This window comes from Puntigrus tetrazona, chromosome 17, assembly GCF_018831695.1.
Source record: "Puntigrus tetrazona isolate hp1 chromosome 17, ASM1883169v1, whole genome shotgun sequence".
Classification (NCBI taxonomy): domain Eukaryota; kingdom Metazoa; phylum Chordata; class Actinopteri; order Cypriniformes; family Cyprinidae; genus Puntigrus; species Puntigrus tetrazona.
In genome coordinates this window covers 16,490,851-16,514,119 of record NC_056715.1, presented here as the reverse complement: position 1 = coordinate 16,514,119, position 23,269 = coordinate 16,490,851, and the positions used below count along the sequence as shown (strand labels likewise).

The window sequence follows — 23,269 nt, the reverse complement described above, 5'->3', positions numbered from 1 at the left end:
TGCATTCTGGTCAAGCTCCAGCACTTTTTGTAAAATAACCAGACAATTTTCACGAAACCAAACCACAAAACACGTCCGCCCCGTCCTGGGACCAATTCAAAGTACACTATATACGTTTTCATTACGCAGCGATTATAAAACGTAGATTTTCAAAATGATATGTTGTCTCTTTTTCAATACTATTATGAAAGAATAACATGAATTAGCTATCTGGCTCGTTTTTGTTAACAACGAGGGCGATAAAAACGAAAATAATTTCGATATCGTGTTATTTAAGTTGAGCTGCATGAGGGACGCGCCAAAATCACATACATACAAAGAAAACGGTATAAAATGTGAAAAATGCATTTCGAGAGGCTATAGCTGTAGTCATATGTGCTCAAATGTTTGGTCATTTATCATATAATTTCAGAATGTCATTATATTATATTATGTTATGTTCACAGTGATTCTGTGGAGGCACCAAATGCACCCCCAGCTTAAACCCATATTCAAATCAAATAACCGTCATGCCGCTTTTTCCACATATGCAGGGTTTCTTACTGTTTTGTTAAAGCGGGTGAGTAAATTACCAGCAACTGTCGCTTTATCCCCTCAGAATAACATCTACAAAGACTTCCTGTCAGACTAATTAAAAGCGACGAACTAAAACCCCTTTAAAACCGGGCGAAAGAGTCCGTCGCCGCTTACGCCGCGCGTCAATTGGCTGCGAGCGGCGTCGCTCAAACAACAAACCCTCTCAAGTCCCGACTTCCTCCTCGGCTCTTCGCGTGGGCGGCGCTGCGCGGTTCCGTCTCTTCTCCCTCCCACGCACCCTCCTGCCCTTGACTCTTACGGATCGTGGGAGGAGGGAGAGGAGAAGCAGCAGCAGCAGCAGCAAACCGCTCCCGTTCCGAGGTCGCGGCGACCGATATCTGTGCGTTTTCCGTTCCGGACTGTTTCTCCATGCCCGCTCCGCGGCTCCGACGCGGGGCGGACTTGAGTGCAGCGGCGGCGGTCGTGTGGCACGTTAACGCGCGCGGCGGGTCTCTCCGGCGGGCCATCCCGAACACGGGATGCTGAACGGGAGCCGCGAGGGTTTGTTTGAACTGGGCAGGCAGCTCCAGCGGGAAGGAGACTCCCGGGCCGCTCTGCACTGCTTTTTGAGCTGCCTGCTGGGACTCACACACGTGCAGAGCTTCCACTCGCTTCCCAACTGCCTGCATCAGGTGAGCCCTGCGGGATGGAGCTCTGTCGCGCGGTGCATTGTGGGATAGAGCCCATTTAAACGGGCTTTGCGTTTGCAGTAGAATTGAAAGGAATGCACGGACGATGCATTCGTTTGCATGCAAAACTCTTTCTCTTGCTCACCCGTGTATTTTTTGATGATTACATGGCACCTAAAACTAACCATCAGCGATGCATATTTTACACTGGCAAATGCATTCTGAAACATGCATGAGCCGACACTGCACACACACACACCTATGCAAAGAGTGTGTGTTTGCACTTGTTTTCCCGTGCACGGTAGGAGACGCGTTTGAGAAGCATCTCGTGTTTATCGTTGGGTTGCAAGCTATAACCATTTGTTTCCTTTATGTTTACACGAAACATCAGGGCTGTTTACCTTACAATGTCCTATGCTTCTTTTTTTTCTCTCTCTCTCTCTCTCTCTCTCTCTCTCTCTTTTGTGGTCACTTCTCTCGTCTAATCATGGGCTTGAGTTGATGATAAAACCCCTCAGCCCTGTTTGCTCGTCCTGGGTTACCCTGTTAAACTTTCTCAGAAATGCACAAGGGTCCCGGGCAGCGTCCAGAATATAAACAGCGGCTCTTACACAAGAGTGCCGGAATGCGTGGTATGACATCGGCCAGACAGAGCTGCTCCTGGCCTCACGGGAAAGACACATTCAGAGTTCGATCATATTTACGGCTGATGTTAACTGCGGGAATTCGTCTCGGGCATTTTAAAAATGCTGAAATTGATGTAGAAGTTAAGAACCAGCGTGTTTCTTTTCGAGGGCAATCCGAGCGAACAGCCGCTGTCGAAAAAGCATTTCGTGAAAAGTATTATAAGCATAAGTGGACCGCAGCTCTTGCTGTAGGCGTTTGATTCTTTTGGCAAACGCAGCCCCCCCGTCACGTTTTAGCCTAAATGTTGTGCTTTAAAAACAGTTGCTTTATTTTAGAAACATTGACATTTTTTTCGATGACATACAATCACATTGCAGGAATGTAATGACCATCACAGAACAACAAGTAAAAAAAAAAAATCTAAACATCAGGGTGCAATATGGTAATAAGAAAGTGAGGAAACATGCTTAGACTGATTCTAAGAAAATACTGACTTTATTCCATTCTAATGTGGGTTTTTTTTAATAATTTTTAATAATGTGGGGTTTTTTAATAATTTACTAAATGCTAATTTAATCGAATATATTTATGCTATTTTTTGATTATTCATCGATTTTTTTAGAAGGTGGTTATATTTTACCTCCTAAACATGACAATATTCTCTTTAATTTCAGAAACGGTAGATTTTATGAAATTGTTTGTTTTTTGTGGTGAAAAATGATCTGAATGAATGTTTTGCATGATATTCTCTCTTTCCGTGAAGCACGTCAGGTTATAATGTTTCAGATGTGACTTCATTGATCCATTTTATGAACGTCATCTCCTGATCACGTTTCAGCGAAATTCTGTGAGCTTTAAATGAACAAGATTCTCTCTCTCTTCTGTTTTTCCCCTCAATACAGATCGCTGAACTCTACATTGACGACAAGAACTGTATCCTTGCCGACAAAGCATCAGCTCTCGCTCTAAATCAAGTAATGAACATAAAATAACGCATCTTTTTTTTTTTTTTTTTTTTTTTTTCCCATCTGCACAAATATGCGTGCAGGCGAAACTTCGGTTTGATATTTTGCATCGTTCGCGTTGCGTTATCGCAGGGCCTCTTGGGCTCGAGCTTCTTGAGTGTGGTCTTTCTCCTAAGAGGATTTGTGGGCACTTATCGTATGTCAGCTGAAAGAGCATCACAGCTAATTAACCTGCATAGAGCCAGCATGAGCGCGCCTGTCATTATTCATCTACGGACCGCCGTTAACAGCCAGGCTAGTGTTACGTGACATACATTCCCTCTTAAAACCCATGGCCTCTCAATTACTAAAGCATAGAGTTTAAACGGGTTCAAGACTGGCAGTTTCGGCTCAGACGGGTCATTTACGTGACCTGAGCCATTAACCGAGATCATTCATGACCTCTTTTCCAATTAAAATCCAATTACACTCGAATTGGTTTCGACATATTTGCGCTGATCTTAACCGGTATGCTGGTAAATAGAGTTGCGTAATCGCGTAAAACCGAAATAATTGATGTCGATTTTTATCTTTTAATTGAATGAGGTATTTAATTACATGCAAAACATTACTCCCGTTTTATCAGCGCACAACAAGGGACATTGGAATAAATGATTCGGGGGAACTCTCGATAAATTAAAGATGTGGAAAAGCAGGGATTTTATCTAGAATGTTCTGTTTGGACTATATGGACCAGTCCTCGTGCATGGGTGGGAAACTAAGCTGAAAAATCCATATACTTAATTATTTTTTTTTGTCAGAATCATACATATGTACACATAAAAAAAGCATTAGATTTACAAGTTACCAACTACAGTTCACTTAAAAAAAAAAAAAAAGTTATAAATAGTTATATTATATATATATATATATATATATATAAAAATAGTTTAATAAAAAAGTTTATAAATAGTGTCAGTAAGAATTTTTCCTTAAAATTTTTTTTTTAATTAAAATGCATTGCATGAAAAAATATATTTTAAAATATTTCACAATATTACAGCTTTTACTTTCAAAATTAAATGGATAAATAAATGCATTTTATCTAACCAATTTTTTGGTTTTGTAAATGGAAAGGTTTGGTGCTACAAACGCGGTAAATATAGTGTATGTTCTTCCTCCATAGCACTCGGTGTAGAGAGCAATGAACTCGAAAGGTCAATTAAACGTATATTTTAGTACGTCAGGTTGTCGCATCTCTTCGATTGGATGCATGTAAGTGATTGATTGAGTTCTTTACTTGAGGAGAAGATGAAAGCAACAAAACATTCATCCTGTACTCATTTTCTGATTTGGAAGTAGATGTGATCGTACTGTGATTGACACTTCTGAGCCGGCAAGATCAACGAGGAACACAAATGTAGAAATTGCTTTCACAGGCATGCTGAGTTAGATGGCTATATATATATATATATATATATATATATATATATATATATATATATATATATATATATAAAGCGTTGCATCCATTTTTTTCTCTGCAGTGCCAGAGCCGGTGTAGCGATTGTTAATGCACACATCTGCCTTGCCAAAGCAATGCATTAAGAAATATTTCCCGGCACTCTGTATACCTAAAGTTAGCATGCGTAACTTATTTTTACCTGCTGCTCTTTAAAACTGCTGTGGTGCACATCTGAGATTTAAATCGGCGTAATAGACAAATATAAACTTAGAATCGGCTCCCCTAGTATTAAACTCTTTTGAATCATACTGTATACAGGGAATGCGAAATCAAAATTAAACGTGTGTCAGTGTGTTATATAATAAAATATTGAAAGTGGAAGGACTTACTGTACTTACGGAGGGATGTTGACGTTAAACTAGAACATAAACCATAAAAGATATGTTGCCAAAAAAAGTAATAAATAGAAAATAAAATGAAATAGAATAGAATAAAATACTTCAATTTTATTTCAGCTAGTTGCCAAGGCAACATTCATTATTAACTAACTGAAAACAGACTGTGTATATATATATATATATATATATATATATATATATATATATATATATATATATATATATATATATATATTATGCAGTATTTCTAAAATATGAAGCATTGGGACGCAGGCTTTTAAACAGATGGAGCGGAAGGCAATGCTAAATGAACAGCAAAAATTATTACAAAATCAATACAGAATACATTTGTTTCTGGTCTCTCCTCCACAGCTAATTCAGGGGTTAGCATCACATGCACCACAAATAGATTTATCACTTTCAAACTGATCCCCATGTGGTTAGTCAGCAAATTCAGATGTTCCTCAGCCAGCTGGGATCTAAAAATATGCCCAGGACACCTGGGAATATGCTGCTCATTCGTGGAAAAGATCATTTTTGGAGGCACATCAGACTGTAACCTAGCACTGACTTTAATGAGACACAACCTTGGACAAAACAATGCATGTTACTGGACATATAAGGACAATCTGCATATTATAAAAGCAAATGAAATAATGAAGAAAAAAATCCTACTACAGTTCACGTTGGTTCAAAAGTTTGGGCTCGATAAGACTTTTTTTTTGTTGTTTTTGCAGGAAGTCTCTTATGCTCGCCAAGACTGCAAAAGTACTGTAAAAGCTGTAATGTTCTGAAATGCGATTATACACTAAAATTACAAAAAAGATACATTTTCAGCATCATTACTTCAGTCTCACATGATCCTTATGAAATCATTCTAAGATGCTCAAGAAACATTTCATATTAACTAATGCTGAAAACGTTCATTCCTTAATGTTGGGCTTTTTTATACATATATTTGTGGAAATCGTGGTATTTTTTCAGGATTCTTTAAAAAAATAGAAAATCCAGAAGAAAAGCATTTATTTGAAATAGAAATTCTTTGCAACATTATGCAAGTCTTTACTGTAACTTTTGATATATTTAATGCATTCCTCTTTAATTGACCCCAAACCGAATTGCAGCATATGTGACCCTGGACCGCAAAACTAATCATGAGTCCATTTTTTTTTTCAATTTGAATTCATGCAAAGCTGAATAAATAAACCTTTGATTTATGTATGGTTTGTTATGATAGAGCGATATTTAGCTGAGATCTCGAATCTGAGGTTGCAAAAAATTTTTATATTAGGAAAAATTGCCTTTAAAGTTGTCTAAATGACATCCCCATCAAATGCATATTACTAATCAGAAATTGCATTTTGATATTTTTACCACAGGAAATATACTAAATATCCTCACTAAACATCGCTAAATTATTACCAATGCTAATTTTGACCCGTACAATGTGTTGGCTATTGCCCGTGCTACTTATGACTGGTTTTGTGTTTGTTTGTTTAATAAAACGAGCAGCTACAGTACATTTGTCCCATTTCACGTTCTAACAAGAGGTCCAGCTGTACTTTATGATACCAAAATAGAAACAGCAGCCAGTTCCTGCCCATACAAACAACAAATCCTGCTATTATCTAGGTCATTCATTGCTATTTTAAGAACTTTTTTCTTGCCGGTCAAGTTTTTGTAATGACACTTAAGCAAATATCATCTTTATACACTGAGATTGTAATGGCATGCCTTTGAAAACACCGAACAAACTTTTTAGTCGCTATATATAGAACAGCCACAAGCTTTGTGTCTTTCCATAGAGCTAAAAAAAGAACGTGACACCGACCAATCAAACTGTCACACAGGCTTTGAGCTAGAATAGTGATTTTAAGTTTGACTGTTTAGGCGATACATTAAAGGTTCAGAGGACTCCGTTCTTTTGCGATGCTAGCAGCTGAACAAATCGGGATTTCACTGAGCTCGAGTAACTGGGCGATGCGTGCGATCATAACAAGAGACTATTCCTGGTGACAAGCATGTCTAATCCTTCACCCGTATAAAATCAGATGGGAAAGCTCTGCAGTTCATTCAGGCGGAGAAGATGTTCTACGAAGTGGCATTGATCGAGCTCACCTCGCTGCAGGCCAGCACAGGCAAGTCCACTTTTCATGGATTTGCTTAAATGCTTCTTTTATGGTGTTTATATGCATATACGATACGATATGTAGAAAGTTTTATCATAGCTGTGCACAATAATGTATTTCGCCAATATCAGACAAACAAGATATTCAGAACAGCAGAATGACTCAGAGAGTGTTTTATACAATACAATACTCGATCTGACGTAATGACATCATCACACGACACCGCTGGTTCTTTAGGTAACGTCAGCCAATGAGCTTGCTGCTCAAGATTCAGGTCCCCTTCACCTTCCCCAGCTCCACCTGTATAGATCTGCTGTAGGGTGATCCATGTATTCTATAAGAGGTTACGTTATATGTGCAGCAGCAGTATTTCTTACATGCTCACATGTGAACGTAGCAGCGTTGCAGATGTATTCTGCCTAGACATTAATACATTAATAATGTAAGTTCGATCATGGCAACTCTGGCATAGTAATGTATGCACATTACTATGCCAGAGGTGTCATGATCGAACTTTCATTTCTGTTATTTTGTGTATTTTTGCTTGGTCAGTAAAAAAGGTCCAAACAAATCCAAATGTAGGTCTAGTAAAACAGCGCTGGTGTTTCATTCCAGAATGAGCTAGTGTTTATGAACAAATCGAGTGATTGATTCAATGGCTTACTCGTAAAGATATTAGGTGCATTCCAGTCGACTGCAAGTACGCTGTGAAGTAGTCTTTATATAGTATTCTGCCATCTTAAGTTTGAAATACACTGCACTTTTTTCCCCCCGATTTATTGTCCGGAGAAGTTAACGCTAGTTGACAAAAGATGTGCGTTGAGTTGCGTAGTGCATGATGGTCACAGATTTGCAAGGTCATAGTCTGATGTTAAGAACGGCTCTGTGAAGTGAACTGATGCATTTGTGTAAAAAAAATATGCTTTATAAACTGTTTTGCACTTGCATTCACTAGAGAGAGGTGTTCTAGCGAATGATGTATAGCAGGTGTAGTGTAAGCACCATAGCTCATGTTGCACAGTTTCTCTATATGACTATGCAGTTTGCATCTCTGTCCGTTCCAAACCTTAGTTCCTTGACAAAAGTGTGACAAATCGACCTCCGGCAAACACCGGCACAGACGTGCCACAGATTAACCACAAGTTTGCAGCAAATGAATAGGAAAAGTTTAAGCCTCGTTCCACAAAACGCTGAAAATTTACCCAACAAACCTGTCCCCAAGGTCCTGTCACAGAGCAGTAATGTATTTAACAGAGGTTGATCTTTATTTGCTCTGAGATGCACCGGTATTTATGGATGAAGGAGACCCATCGATCTCTTTCTATATAGTGGACGTCTGCCATTCCCCTGGCTGTCTGCATGCTGCTGAGACAGCATAGATCTCTAGCATGGGCAGAGACTACAGGAGCCTTGGGAGATATATGACCACGCTGTACATTACCTCATTAAAGAGATGTTGAGCACCCTGGAAACGTGGCCTGATTCAGCGTTTTGAGCCCATGCGGCTTTGATTTCTAAACCATGTTCATTTCCCATCATGCCCTCAGGATACCAAAGTTTTCTGTGTTTATATAGCGATACAGTGTCTATATGGTGGATATCGGTCCTGTTTGGCTTTGAATGCATAAGGGTGTTTCTTAAAGGGCGTTCACACAGGGTTTTTTTATGTTCCTTTACACAAAATTACCATTGGTTTTGTTTGTAAACATGCACTAGAGGGATGTTCTTGAGCGCTGCACTAACGTCTTCTAACTTTTGCAGCGTTTTGAGCATGAATGAGTGAGAAATGTTCCCGGTTCCAGTTAAAATTACAGTGACATTTGGGACATTAAATTGGAAGTCTAAGCAGTAAAGGGTTACTTTACTTTATGGTGTGATTTTCATTTTGGTTGAACCGTTCCTTTGAAGTGGTCTCATGATAAAATATTAGGTATTAGGCTAGTTCACCCAAGAATGACTAGTTACTTGCATTCATGTCGTTGCAAACCTAGAAGAAGACAAAGATATGGAACCATTCAGTCATGCATTAGACATCAGTATTTCCGGTCCTCACTTTACTGTGCCAGGGTTGAAGGTTTCTAATCAGCTTTTCTTTTTGTAATTTAAGAGAATTTTGATAAAGCTGAAGAACGGGCAGTAGATTTTTCGAAACGTCGCTTTTTGCGTTGTTACAGTAGTTGAAGAAAGTAAGTCACACAAGTTCAGAACAACGTGAAGATGAAGGAAAACCAGAAAGGGATTGCTCTTTTTTTTTTTTAAGCAGGATTTCAGAAACACTTCAGATCTTCGGGCGGGTCATTGTTTTGTCGTTTTCTCCGAATCGTCTCTGAATGGTCAAAGCCGCTGGTTCCAGCTGGTCTTCCTAAGCTTCTGTTTTTCATACGTCTCATTTCCTTGTAAGAGCATTTGAATGCGTGGGTGTGGCGGCTCTCTCACAACCTCCCTCCCTCCCTCCCCGTCTTTTTCGGTCTTGTCACAGTCTTGTCGTCTCTGTGCGTGTGAGCCTCTGTGAGTGATGTGAGCTTTCTGACAGGCTTTGTGTGAATCAGGGTCTCAGGAAGAGGGGACATTGGGAACGTCAGGATGTCTGTCTCAAGAGGAGTTATCGGAACAGGCTTCACAGGCCCAGGATCTTGAGAGACTGGCTCAGCTCTGCATCATGAGCAAAAGGTAGGACGCCGAAATGATTCTGCATGCACGCAGCATGCTAAAAATGCTCTAGCAGACCAATTCTGACAAAACTGACATGCCAAATATAGCAAGTAAGAGTCATTTCCGTTAATAATAGGAATTTAATGAACACTAATAGTCTAGTTCCATGATTGAGGAAGATGCATTCAATCAGTATTGCATAATTTGGCACAGAATTACTTGCTCTTTTTTTTATTTGTGCTGACTTTCCACACTTAAATGTCTTGTTTATTTCCCACTCAAGAAACACTTGACTGCTGCTGTAGCAACTTCCATTTGAATATAAACAAATACAACAACAATGACAAGTGTTTATCTGCATTTTTGTAGGTTGAATTGTTTGATTTGGCAACTTAACTGGTTTAATTATATAAAAAATAAGGGCCGAATTTCTAATATATAAGTTATTTGAATTGAATTATACTGAATTGGATTGCATTGAATTATATATATATATATATATATATATATATATATATATATATATATATATATATATATATATACACACACACACACATACAGTTTCACAACATAAAATATCATAAATATTACACATTACATTATTCAGATATTATCAGCAGATTCTACTTAAAAATACTTATATAATATATAATGTAGACATATATGTGTATTTTTAAAGTTGAAATCGAACAGACATTCTAAGCAAGAAACAACTTCACAACTTTTAGAGTCTTACACTTCGGTTAACGTTCTTGCAGTGCGGTTAATATTTCGGGATTTAAATAACATTTTATTTCTGCTGTATTAGGAGTCCCCCATTATGTTGAGTTAAGTAAACACCCATAAGGAGAGAGGAAGAGAAAGGTGACTTGTGTTATGTGAGTCTTAAGGTTTCAAATGTTACTGGGACACTCCGAGTGAGGTGTCCTCTTTCCTCCGGGGGCTTAACATGATGAGGCGCTCTTTTGTAAGGCCACTAGCACATACGCTCGAGGACATTTATGACCCCCAGTTGGCACTGGTTGTGGACTTAAAGCATTTAACCTGATTGTCCCAGGCAAGGAGACAGCTTGCCGGTGCCGCAGGAGAGAGGACGACATTAAACTTGAATGAGTACGAGATTGTTTTATTGCTGCCCCAATAAGATAATGTTTCACAGCACAATGAATCGCGGGGGGTATCCACACCGTTTATATGTAATCCCTTAAACTCTTTGGGTTGAGTAACTGTTGAAAACTGAACAGAGGAGATCTTCAAGATCTAATGGTCAAGTAGGACAGAAGTTACGGTTGAAGGTGTAGATATTTCAGCTTAAAAAAAACACCAAAAGCACCAAACAAGCTGTGAAATAATATAGTAAGTTTTGATCTGTTAGTTGGACCACATGACTCAGTAAGAAATCATACCGATATTCTGAAGGGTATTGATACAAAATGTGTCCTGAATAACAGTACTGAGATTATAATGAAAAACTAAATACTAAAATGCTAAAAAAAATGTGTTCTTGAACAGAAGACCTTATAAAGTATTTTGGTATATTAATATTTCCATTGCCATTATTTTTTAGAATAATGAAAAAATACCCTTTGTATCAAGGTCAGTAAATATATAATATGTAATTTAAATTAATATCTTATTATTAATTATATATATAATATATAATTTAAACATCATGAAATATCACTTCATCAAGACATTTTCACAGAAATAATTAACTTTTTTATTATAAATCGGACCAGACCACAAGGCCTTTGAGAACAAACTAGAACTTTTTCGTTGTTGACAGTAAACACCGTTACATCATTGACTCTTAAATCAATATTTAATGTGTCCTTTTTGTCCTTACGACTCAAAATGCATTTATTTTAAAGGTAAAAAAATACATTTACTATTAAAGATCCGTTAATTATGACACAAAATGCAGCTCAAGCCCTATGGAGTGAATAGGAAGTGTTTCTGCCTCTTGAATCTTTCAGTGTCAGGACAGGAAGTGCTCTTGTAGCTGAGAGCTTTGCCGTGTTGTGTCCGATCAAATGTCCTCTGAGGACAATCCAAAGCAGCGCAAACCAACACCTAGCCATTATTAATTAAAGCAGAGCCATAATAACCATGCTGACATATGTATCGGCTCGGAAAACATGCTGCACGTTCAAGAGAAAAGTACGGAAGACTATAAACGACATTCAGGAAGATTAAGAATATGTGAATGATTCAATACCTACAACCAAAAAAAAAGCTAAATAAAGTGTGGGACAAGTAATACAGATGCGGTCAGGATCATGTAGCGCTAAATGATCACACGAGGAAAAACCTCCACCGCAAATCCCTAGGAAAATTTCTCAGTAGACGCCCTGCGGGGCAAACCGTCGCCCGTCCAAATAGCACCGTTCTTCACACGCATGCCAGGAGCTCCAGCCAAAACGGAGAGCGCGCCATATCTCTGGCACGTTTCCACTAGCTCCGGTAGGAATCACAGCACACGTGTGGCCGGATTTGTTGTGACGGGTGCTTGTAATGGATCCGCGCGCCTCAGAGAGCCTGACTGAGGTGGGCCATCGCTGTGGCATTCTGTATCTGCGCTTAAATAAAGCGCCAGTGGGATCAAATGGAGAATAGTGCCTACGTGCTCTGCTTATTCGGTTTTTTTAACTACCGCTTCCCGATACTATTTGTAAATGCGGTAAAAATAGGCTTATAAGAACACAATCTGCTTGGATAAAATACGCTACAGACTGGGGGTCACGGAGGATTTAAATAAAGGATGCTCATTGTTTGCACATCTTCGGGACCGCCGTAGTTCGTCATGCGTGTCTTTGCTATTTCAATCGATCTGCGTTTGCTTTATACATAGCCTAGGGCTTCTGTAACGGACGCTCGTACGAGTTTACCGTGTGGTGACTTACAGGAGCAGGGCTGCGTATTTACACAGTGTGCATTATACACAACGCAAATTTACTTATTATGGGAATAATCTCATGTTTCAGATACTTAATATATAAGGTCTGATTAGACTTTGCCAAAAAGACATCCGGGAAAAGCATTTTTTGGAATGATGTAAGTAAAAAGTACGGAGAAGGCTTGGAACAGCTCTTGATCCAAAAGCACACGACGTCGCTTGTGAGAGACGGAGCTTTGAGATGGAGCTTTGAGATGGAGCTTTGAGATGGAGCTTTGAGATGGCACAAGCCATCGGTTGATTGGACGGCGCTTCATAGTAAAAGTGGACCATTACCCCGAAACGCTCAGCAAAAGCAGCTCGGGAGTTTTAGAAGATAAAAAGCGGAATATTCTGCAGTCCTCAAGTAGATCTCCTGATCTCAACCCGACCGAGAAGCATTTCACTCGCTGAGGACAAAACCGAAGGCAGAAAGACCCACAAACTTAAGGCAGCCACTGTCTTCAGAGAAAAAAAAATTACATTTTATGGTTGTAATTCTTAAGAATTTTACGTTATATTTTTGTTCAACCCCTTGTTATTTAAGCTTAAGGTGTACAATTCAATTTCATCTTGATTAAGAAATTCAGATAAACACAAAAATCCTGGAAAAAATGGCACGCAATTTAATTGTAAATTTATTTACTGTATATGTAACGTGTAATTGTAAAATATATTGCATTTAAATATAATATCAAATAGAATCAAGTACTTTGCAACAGATCAAAATAAATGTACGACAAAAGGTCTTAAAAATGATCATGATTAATGATTTGAGTTTATTAAACTAGCATTTGTACGTTCTTTTTGTATATGATATATACTTGCGCCGTTAGCAGTATGTCTGATATTCCTTTTTGAAGGTGACGGTGCTCTCCGTCAAGGGTTTCTTCAGTGTCAAGAGAGTAGTTATATAAGGTAGCGAACGTCAAGCCTGACAGACTCTCTCTCATTCACACTTCCTTTTATAAACCCTCATCTACCGTAATAAGTTTTGATAAGATATAAACTTGATGCTAAGCCATTAGTAATGTCCCAGCATGCTTTACTGTACTGACTCACACTCACATAGACGAAGTATTATGAGTTTTGCTTTGACCTCCTCTTATATATTACATTAGATGGACTGCTATTGCCGTTGCTCACAGAACACATATCAATATTAATGATCCGTCCGGTATATTATGTTGAAATATGATATTATACTAGACCCACTCCGCAGATACACTCTTAGTCTCTCACTCTTTATGACGGTGATAATAGAAAAAGGTCAACCGGGTCCTGAAGGTGTAATCGATGATATAGATTAGCCGATCGATGGCGGAGAACACGTGCATGAGTCTCTCTCCCATGTGCAGTAAACAGACAGACACATTATTAGTAATGTATCAGACTACGTTTTTTTTACGCTCTATGCATTGCATTAGACTTTGTGAAGGCACGAAACACCCCAAAAGGAATACCGCGTCTCGCAATGTGACCTCTAGAAATAATACCAGCTGCCATTTTCTTTTTATATGGCTTTTTAATTCATACCATTATAGTAAGATCAGATTTCGAGAACACATGCAAAATAACCATTTTGGACCATTTTGTCTCTCTCTCGCTTTCAGACCCCACCTTGCTTTAGAATACAGTGGCAAGGTACGTGCATCGAGTTTGCGTGTGTGTGTGTGTGTGTGTGTGTTTTAATCAATGACAGGAGCCTTTTAAGAGGAGACATTGTGTAATGGTGACTTTTTCCACATTTAGGCCACTAAAATCCACCAGAGGGCTTTCGGTAACGATCACCCCATCACAGCGCGGAGTCTGGAGCTGCTGGCCACCGTCTACGCTGAGATCGGAAAAACTGAATACACAAGTAATGTAACTAATGTCTTCAGTAACATATTGACGCTAAAAACTAGTTCTAGTTGTTGAATGAAGTCGTCGTTTTTGTTTTCTTCGCACGTGAAAAGCATTTTTGTAGCTTTTTAACATTACAGTTGTTCCACTCGCGTCTCATGGACTATTTTAATCATATCATCAGTGCCTTTCTGGGCCCTTGCTGTCTATGCAGGGCCTGAAAGCTCTCTGATTTTAAAAAAATATCTTAATTTGCGTTCCGAAGATGAATCTCTTCATATTTACTACGATAATTGTTAATGCTGTAAAAAGTAGTAAAAGAATGCTACAAAATGTATTAACCATCAGGCCACCCGAGATATATTTGAGTTTGTTTCTACATTTGATTAGATTTTGATTAAGTTTGGCATCACATCCCTTGCTCACCAATAGGTGCCGTCAGAATGAAAGTCCAAACAGCTGATTAAAAACATCTCAATAATCCGCCAGTAATCGGCAATAAATGCGTGTTTATAAAAAGCAAATACTTCATAACATTTTGTAACTTCAGTTAAAAATGTCTTGTTGTTTGGACTTCCTCTATTTTGACGGCACCCATTCGGTGCTGAGGGAAAAAAAATAAAAATAATAAATGATCTACATGTTGCACGGTACCTTTTCAGGAAATGTCTATTTCTGGTTAAACTGTTTCTTTAAAGCATTACGTAATGTAATTCGATTTATTGATTTGTTTTCTTATATTTCTTATGGGGGCTATTTACAGAAACCACAGATGGGAAATCTGTACAAAGCTTATTTAAACGTACATGCTTCACCATTTACTATACACTCAGCTTTTCATATTCTAAAAAAAGTTTTCTGATAGTTATGAAGAATCTTGTTACTCGTAAAGAGCCATTTACGAGCAAGCAAATAAAATGCAGCACATCTAAATCTACTGTACATCGTTCTGTATGATAAAAAACCTGCAGAGCTAAATCGCCCGAATGAGTAAACATTTATTCCAAGCATGCACTTTCCATCTGCCGCTGATGGCGTATTAGATCTCAGGCAGAAAAGCCATGTCGTGTCTTTGACAGTTTGAGGCCAGGGCATTTTTGTAAGCAGAAATGCTTTGCTAGTTTTCTGGAGGGACGGGCCGTTCCGCGTCTTCCCGATCGCCTTTTTTTTCTGGACGATGAAAAATGCATTTTGTATAGGGAGGCGATGTGTCACGAACGTCAAACTCAGCTGCAGAGTCAGCTCTCTGAGAGAAAATGCTTTCGCCCGCAACGTATCACCCGCTAAACGGGTTTCATCACGACTAGAAACATATATGCATGTTGCTTTTTGCTGATGCGATGTCAGATACGTTGTTCTGCAGTTTGTGAAGTGCGTTTTATGTTACAGATTCATTGGGAGAGTGTGTGTCGACTCTTTCCAAAAGGTTCTCGGCCACCGAGTCGTTCAGCGACGCTCTCAGCAGCATCTCTCATAGCCATAAGGACAGACACTCTGAGCTACGGCACAGAAAAGAGCCATACGTACAACAGGAAACTCCTAAAACGAAGGTAATGCTGCAGCCGATGACGCCGAGTCACCCCGGACCACAAAACCTGTCAATTTTGATTTATACGTATCTGAAAGATGAATAAATAAGCTTTCCGCTGATGTATGGTGTGTTAGAAAAAAATCTGGAATCTGAGGGTGCAAAAAAAGCTCTTACCAATGCATATCACTTTTCAAAAAGTAAAGTTTTAATATATTTATGGTAGGAAATTTGCAACATATCTTCATGGTATTTACTTAATATCCTAATGATTTTTTAGCATAAATGAAAAATTGATAATTGTAACACATACAGTGTATTTTTGGGTATTGATAAAAATATACCTGTGTGACGTGATGACGCATTTACGTCGGGTTTATATTATTGCATTTAATGAGAACGTAATCCGGTGTAACCGTCGATTAAAGACACCATATCCACCCGAGCACATATTCATTCATATCAAAATTAATATTAAAATGAATATCAAAAATCGAATTGTTTTTAAGTAAAATGTATATTTTAAATGTCATGAATGAACCACCGATAAATAATTTCAGGGCTTTTTAGGAGTTGCACCAAATGACATAATTGAACCTCGTCATAAAACAGACCGAATTTTCAAATTTTCCAATTTCCGATCAGGACATTTCTATCATTCTGAATGTTTTGGACTTTGCGCCTTGTAATCGTCATTGTATTTACATTTACATTTTTAGGGTTTCATTTACTTAATTACTACATCACTGACCCAAAGACATATTTTTAGGCTATCGTCTTAATCGCATTGTTTTTCACTCTACCTTCTGATAAAATGTCATGACTGACGATTTTAAAATGCGTATTAATGTCAAAAGGTCTTACATACAGGAGGTGATTTCATATTGCTTCTGTCAAACATCTTGGGAGTCAATAGTTTCGTCTTTTCCGACTTCAGGTCACAAATGAAAAACCGCCCACTTCCATCCTGAAAAGGTCTAACGTGAGCAACGCGGAGTCGGACTCGTCGCGCAAGAGAAAAACCGAGAGGCGGGTTCGCTTCAGAGAGCCGGAGATCACCGTTCACGGTGAGCGAGTTCAAACAACCCCTGCTTTAGCGGTCCCTAAAATCTCCAGAGGACCATTTCAGCTCTTCTTCAAAGCGGTTCCCTGCATTATTAAGAGCCGGCACTTAAAAATATCGAAGTAAATGCTGAAGTGGGCCGTACAAGATTGTTCTCATCGAGGTCTGCGGTTGATGAATCCCCTCGTTTTGAAAAAAAAGAAAAAGGAAGGATGCACAAACATACCCGAGTGATTTACTTCCCAAATTAATTATACATGCAAATCAGGCAGTGTGCAGTCTGTGCCAGCAACACTGTTATGTTAATGAAACAAGGAATTTAATTTAAGGAAGGTAGTGATTCAGTGTCGTTTGTTTGGATGCACAGTTTGTCTTTCTCTCAAGAGCTTATTTCCAAAGGCCTCGTTGCAAAACCCAGTAAAAATGGAGGTCATGTTAGATTTAGGTGTTACATTTCAAAAGGTCTTTCTGTTCCTCGTCGCGCAACCTCTTGCCTTCATTGCTTCATTGAATCGAATGGTTATGGGTTTTAGAAATATTTGACTAACTTGAACTGAAACCTAATCATTGTCACCTTTTATGTTGGGTTTCCAGACATTCCATACTATGACTGTTTAGGAGGTGAGTAGATGAGAAGCGCGTTGGACTGTGTGGCGGATCTCAGAAATGCATGAAAGGCGCATGATTTTCTTGCATGAAACCTTGGATTCAGAACAGCCTGAGCGTTTATAAGCAGCTCTTTGCTGTGGTTTTATACGTTTACATGAATGGAACTATCGCGTGTTTGCCTTGGCCAGTTTGAAATATTACACCGAGGAATATTAAGAAAGTCTTTTTTTTTTATCGTCTTCGGTTAAAAGTGCAGTTAGCGGTTAGTTCCCCAGACATCGCCAATATCAGAAATGCCCTTCCTCCAAATTGTATCTTTGCTATTATGAGTTTGTGAATGTACAATATCTTAATGAAGCCAAAATGTGCTAAATACAATTTGTTAATATTTGCTTGAATTAAAAAACAATGCAGTCTCCGTGGAAAACCATATGAACGATACATTCAGCTTACAATTCGGAATTTTTGTTCTGTGCGAAATATACATAATGTGCGTCAGATGATAATTATGTAATGTCTGTCTAAACCAACATTAGTAAAATTGCATCTCACAAGACGAGCTAACTATAACCAGCTAACTATAACAATTAATCGCATCCAAAATAAACGTTTCGTTTACATAATATGTGTGTGTGCTGTATATATAAAGATACACACATACAGTATATATTGAAAATGTTATGTTTTTATAAATATAAATAATATTATATACAAGTACAGTGTTTCTACATTGGTTTTAACGTTTTAACACATCAAAGATCATGCTGCAGCTTCTCGCATCATTCACAGGCGGGTTGTTATTTTTGCTACATTTCATAAACGAAAATCGGTCCATATTAAGTAACGGCTCAGCCACTGCGCATCTCTGGAGGCAAACACAGCAGTGTTTCATTCATGAAAACAAAATCGAATGCGTCAGTGATTTCTTGATTACCCATTCATAAAGACAGCCACTTGATTCATTCATGAAGAAATCAGCTGTTCGAGCGAATCATTTGAATGAATTATTCAAGGATAAAAGCCTATAAATATATATATTTTTTAAATTTGACTTAATTAGAAAAATGCAATTACAATGGTAAAAAAAAAAAAAAAAAATATATATATATATATATATATATATAGTTTGTGTTATTGTTATTGTCATTCATTAATTTTTTTATTTTATCGTTTGTCTTTTTAGTTAAATTCACTTCTGAGTGCACGTGATTGTTGTGTGGGAAGGGGGTGTGGTCATAGTCCCTTTTTGCATATATACACATACAGGGGCTGGTAATATAATTAGAATATCATCAAAAAGTTGATGTATTTCACTACTTCTATTCAAAAAGTGAAACTTGCGTATTATATTCATTCACACACGCACAGACTGATATATTTCAAATGTTTATTTCTTTTCATTTTGAAGATTATAACCGACAGCTAATGAAAGCACCAAATTCAGTATCTCAGAAAATTAGAAGATTGTGAAAAGGTTCAATATCGAAGACGCTCTGATCAGCTAATTAACTCGAAACACCTGCAAAGGCCTCTGAATGGTCTCTCAGTCCAGTTCTGCGGGCCACACGATCGTGGGGAAGACTGCTGACTTGACAGATGTCCAAAAGACCACCATGGACACCTCGCACAAGGAGGGCGAGACTCAAAAGATCATTGCCAAAGAGGCTGGCTGTTCACCGAGCTCTGTGTCCAACAAGCACATTAACAGAGAGGGGAAGGGAAGGAACAGGGATAACTGCACCCTGCAGAGGATCGCGAAACAAAAACGTGGGGGAGATTCACCCGGTGCTTCAAGAAGGTTTGGTGCTGGTGTTGGTCCACCGTGTTTTCTGAGGTCCAAGATCAACGCAGCCATATACCGGGACGTTTTAGAGCACTTCATGCTTCCCGCTGTTGACCAACTTTATGGAGATGCAGATTTAATTTTCCAACAGGACCTGGCACCTCCACGCAGCGCCAAGGCTACCGGTACCTGGTTTAAGGACCACGGTATCCCTGTTCTTGATTGGCCAGCGAACTCGGAATGTAATTAGGCAAATAAATCAACTCTTTGATGATATTCTAATTACATGACCAGCACCTGTATATGTACACACAGAACACGCTTATATATTATGCACACAATCACTTTTATCTTGGATGCAGTTTCTGTCCAGCACTGGTATTTCTGTATGGGGTGGCCTTTGAAAAGTAATAATAATAAAAAAAAATACTTTTCCTAAATTGCAACGAAGCCCTGCACATATGTTGGAGAATATTTTGCTCACAAAATAGCAATACGTTCCAATAACCTCTCATTTTAGTTAGTTCCTTACGCAACTACTAAAACCAGAAAAGTTTTTATTTTACATTTTGTCCGCATACAGTCATCAAGGAACTATTTATATTTAATTTGTGGCCGTGCAAAATACCTGTCGCGTGGCTCAGCTTTATGCAGGTCAACCCCAAATCTTTTTGCATTTTGTGTTCCAGTCTACGACTCTCCCCAGAGCCGTCTGCACCTGGCCCTGCTCACCTGCCTGTTCCTGCTTCTGTCTGCGCTGGGTCTGGCGCTGTACTGCACGGACCGCCGGAGACCCCAGCGCGCCTGCGAAGAGCTGCAGACGGCACTGGCTGTGTACCTGCTTCAGTTCAAACAGATCGTTTGGGCCTGCTGGATCTGGCTGACCATGCAATGACCGTAACTGACCACAGGAGGCAGCGGCGGGCAGGAAAACAAAAAAAAAAAAAAAAAAACAACAACAGCATAAAAGGTCAGGATGCTTTCTGAAGGACTGTGGAGGAAATAGAAGATGAAGGTCCTCTTGTTTTTTTATTGCTTTGTTTTCACTGTTATAATCAGACTGGCCACCAGTCGAATTCTTCGAGGATGTTCAACATCCATCTCTTTTATTTTGTGGTCGATTAAAAAGCCACGCGCTTTTCCGCACCATTAAGGGATGGTGTGCCTTTTTGCCCTTTATGGTGGCATAGCTAATGCCACATCCTCATCATAACGAGCGTATATATATATATATATATATATATATATATATATATATATATATATATATATATATATATATATATATATATATATATATATAGATCTCTGTATGTAGCTCTTTTTCCTCATATAGTGGTTCTGGATGATACGCTTTAAAAGGAACGGCTCACCAAAAATGACCATTTGCTGAAAATGTCCGAAATGTAGTACGTTTCTTTGTCAGAACAGATTACGAAAAACTTAGCATCACGTCGTTTGCTCAGCGAATGGGTGCCGTCAGAGTCCAAACAGCCGATTAAAAACAATCCATCGGTTAACTTTCGGTGAAGCTAAAAAGAGAAGCGAATTCATCGTTGAGGCGTTTTAAACTTTTTTTAATTGGGAATTGCTGTGATGTCTCACTCTGACGGCACCCATTCGCTGCAGAGAACCCATGGATGCGCAAGTGATGCAGCGCTAAACACCTCCGGATCTGTTGCGGTTGAAGAAACGCTCGTATAAACCCCGAGTGCATTTTCAGCGCATTTTGATTTCAGGCTGAATTTTTCCTTTGAAGCGTATTTTTCCACGGAATACTTGTGCAGCAATATTGCTTCAAACCTTTAGCGGAGAAACCCAATGAATGAATTGCGTACACAGGTAGAGCCCGACTGATGTATCAACAGGTCAGTATTAGGCGTGCGAGACGTTGAACGGCCGTACTGGTCTTTGAGAAGCAATATGAAAAAGAGCCATGTATTGAGTACATGCTTAATATCGCGTGCGTCGTCACGAATAGTTACATTTTAGTGACATTTAGAGAACGCTAATATAGAAATAGACACACAAACATCGCACGCGCTTATAGAATGAGTAAACTAATGGCTGGATCGTTTCCTTTGCTTTACGTAATATTTACCTCAAAGTTTTGTATCAAAAATGGTCGATTTCCGAAGCGCTATTTTTTGTCTTCGGATATAAATAGCCGCATAAGGGCTTTCCGGTTCGAAGAGTGAATTCAGGAAACTGCTGAAATATATGTACCGCATTGCAAAAATAAACACAGGATTGAGTTGGAAATATGTTTATGCTCAGACAGCTTTCCATCCAGCTTCAGAACATCTTAATATTTAAGGTTTTGGTGCAACCGTGTCATTTTATCTGAATTAAGTGTTAGATCAAAGACATGATCCTCATTTTTATAGAGGATTCTGGTGAAATTTAGGATATTTAATAACATAATTCAAACGTTATATTGTTGTTATATCATAAATGTCATGTGGTGCAACCCCCCCAAAGACATTAATGCCATCGGCTCATCGATTACTGATTATTAGTCAGACCCCAAATCAGTCGGGCTTTACAGAACTGTATTGTCTATGACTAATGTATCACATTATACGATCATTTTAATGTCGGACGATATTTAATTTCTCCATTGCTTTTATTTTTAATGCACTCGCTGTACATACTGTGGTCGAACGTGTCTGCGGAATGCAAGACAATGCTATTTATTTTACCGATCAAATAGGTTCAGAACACAAATATGCGTTTTATGCATTTATCAAACACGTAAACGACACCAATCATTGTTAAATGAAAACACATCTCAGTGTAAATGAGAAAAAGAGAACTGGCACAACGAAGACACCTTTAGCATTTATCCACTTTACAAGAAACGAAGGGCAAAGCTGTCCCGTTAAGCACAAACGTTTCCAATCCGCCACAAATTCTCTCAGAAAGAGATGCAAGACTGTTGAAGGACGAGTTGGCCATACATTGTGTCATGCACTGCCAGATTTACCTGGCGAACGAAAGAATGCCATTTTAAATAGCCCAACGCTTTATGATACCCGCACTATTTACGTTTATATTTTACATAAACCCCGTACCAGCATCTTGGCTTAAGCCTAGTAATGGTGCATTCATTGCTATGTTTTATAATAATTTTCTTTTTTCTATCTTTTTTTACTGGTCCACTCAAGTTTTTCACTCTCTGTCTTTCTTTATAGCAGCAGCTGTTCAGTGACTATTTTTCTAGTTTTTGGGCAAGCTTTTTCTATCGAATTATATCAGCCTTTGGTTTCTTGTGTCAAAAATGGCTTATTTTCCATTAGCGCACGCTGGAATGTATTGCTTAGATATATGATACAAAAAAAAAAAAGTAAAAGTTCGGGTCAGTAAGATTTTTTTCTGAAAGAAATGAATAATAAATAATATTTCTATTCAGCATGGATGCATTAAATTGACCAAAAAATGGACAGTAAAGACATTTATAATTTATAATTTATATATTTATAAGGTCTTTGTTTACATAATGTGTGTGTACTGTATATATATATATAAACATTCCTTTTTCTTGAAATAAAAGTAATGCTTATATTTAATATATTTATACATCATATAAATTATGAATATAAATATATACGTGTAAATACATGTAAATATTTTTTAAATATATGCTGAATGTGTGTATATACATAATAAATACATACAGTACACACACACACACATATAAACTTGCATTTTAAATGTGATCGCAATTAATAGTTTGATAGCACTGTTCATCCAATACCAATAGCTTTAATATCATTTTAAATGATCATTGCAATTGTAGTAATATTTATAATATCGTACTATATTTTTAATAAAACAAATTCAGGTGCGGTCAGAGCTTTCTTAAAAAAACCTTACTGTCCTGAAACATTTATTAAAAATGCAGCTGAATCAATCCCCATCAATAAAATCGATTAAGAAAAATAGGTTAAAGGCGCACAAATCATTAACAAACTACTGTGACCTGCATTGAACCACACTGTGAGTTACTCGGACAGAAACTGTCAAAAAAGCAAAGCAAATGTTTCATTATATCATGAAATCCTGTGCGCTGTATGTCTAAGC

At 38.3% G+C, this 23,269-nt stretch overlaps 1 protein-coding gene across 3 annotated transcripts; it reads left to right on the top strand.

The window, feature by feature from the left end:
* Nucleotides 1-760: 760 nt before the first annotated feature.
* c17h14orf180 (chromosome 17 C14orf180 homolog) lies at nt 761-21,448 on the top strand. Of its 3 annotated transcripts, none has more exons than XM_043263168.1 (10): nt 761-1,208; nt 2,735-2,765; nt 6,691-6,777; nt 9,318-9,438; nt 13,972-14,002; nt 14,111-14,219; nt 15,593-15,753; nt 16,669-16,798; nt 17,389-17,415; nt 18,812-18,948. In XM_043263168.1, exons 1-10 carry the CDS (start codon nt 1,056-1,058, stop codon nt 18,871-18,873), a joined length of 912 nt encoding a protein of 303 aa, XP_043119103.1. In that variant the 5' UTR covers nt 761-1,055; the 3' UTR covers nt 18,874-18,948. The 3 variants fall into 3 exon arrangements, with proteins under 3 accessions (XP_043119103.1, XP_043119101.1, XP_043119102.1); XM_043263166.1 differs by lacking the exon at nt 18,812-18,948 and adding an exon at nt 19,876-21,448 and having other exon boundaries at nt 762-1,208; XM_043263167.1 differs by lacking the exons at nt 17,389-17,415; nt 18,812-18,948 and adding an exon at nt 19,876-21,448 and having other exon boundaries at nt 762-1,208.
* The last annotated feature ends 1,821 nt before the right edge of the window (nt 21,449-23,269 follow it).

Bases quoted from the DNA above. Each gene is read 5' to 3' on its own strand.
- c17h14orf180 (XM_043263166.1), top strand. From the start codon at position 1,056: ATGCTGAACGGGAGCCGCGAGGGTTTGTTTGAACTGGGCAGGCAGCTC. The intron at 2,766-6,690 runs GTATCCTTGCCG...GTATAAAATCAG, and splicing joins CTACATTGACGACAAGAACT to ATGGGAAAGCTCTGCAGTTC. The intron at 17,416-19,875 runs GTGAGTAGATGA...TTTGTGTTCCAG, and splicing joins ATACTATGACTGTTTAGGAG to TCTACGACTCTCCCCAGAGC.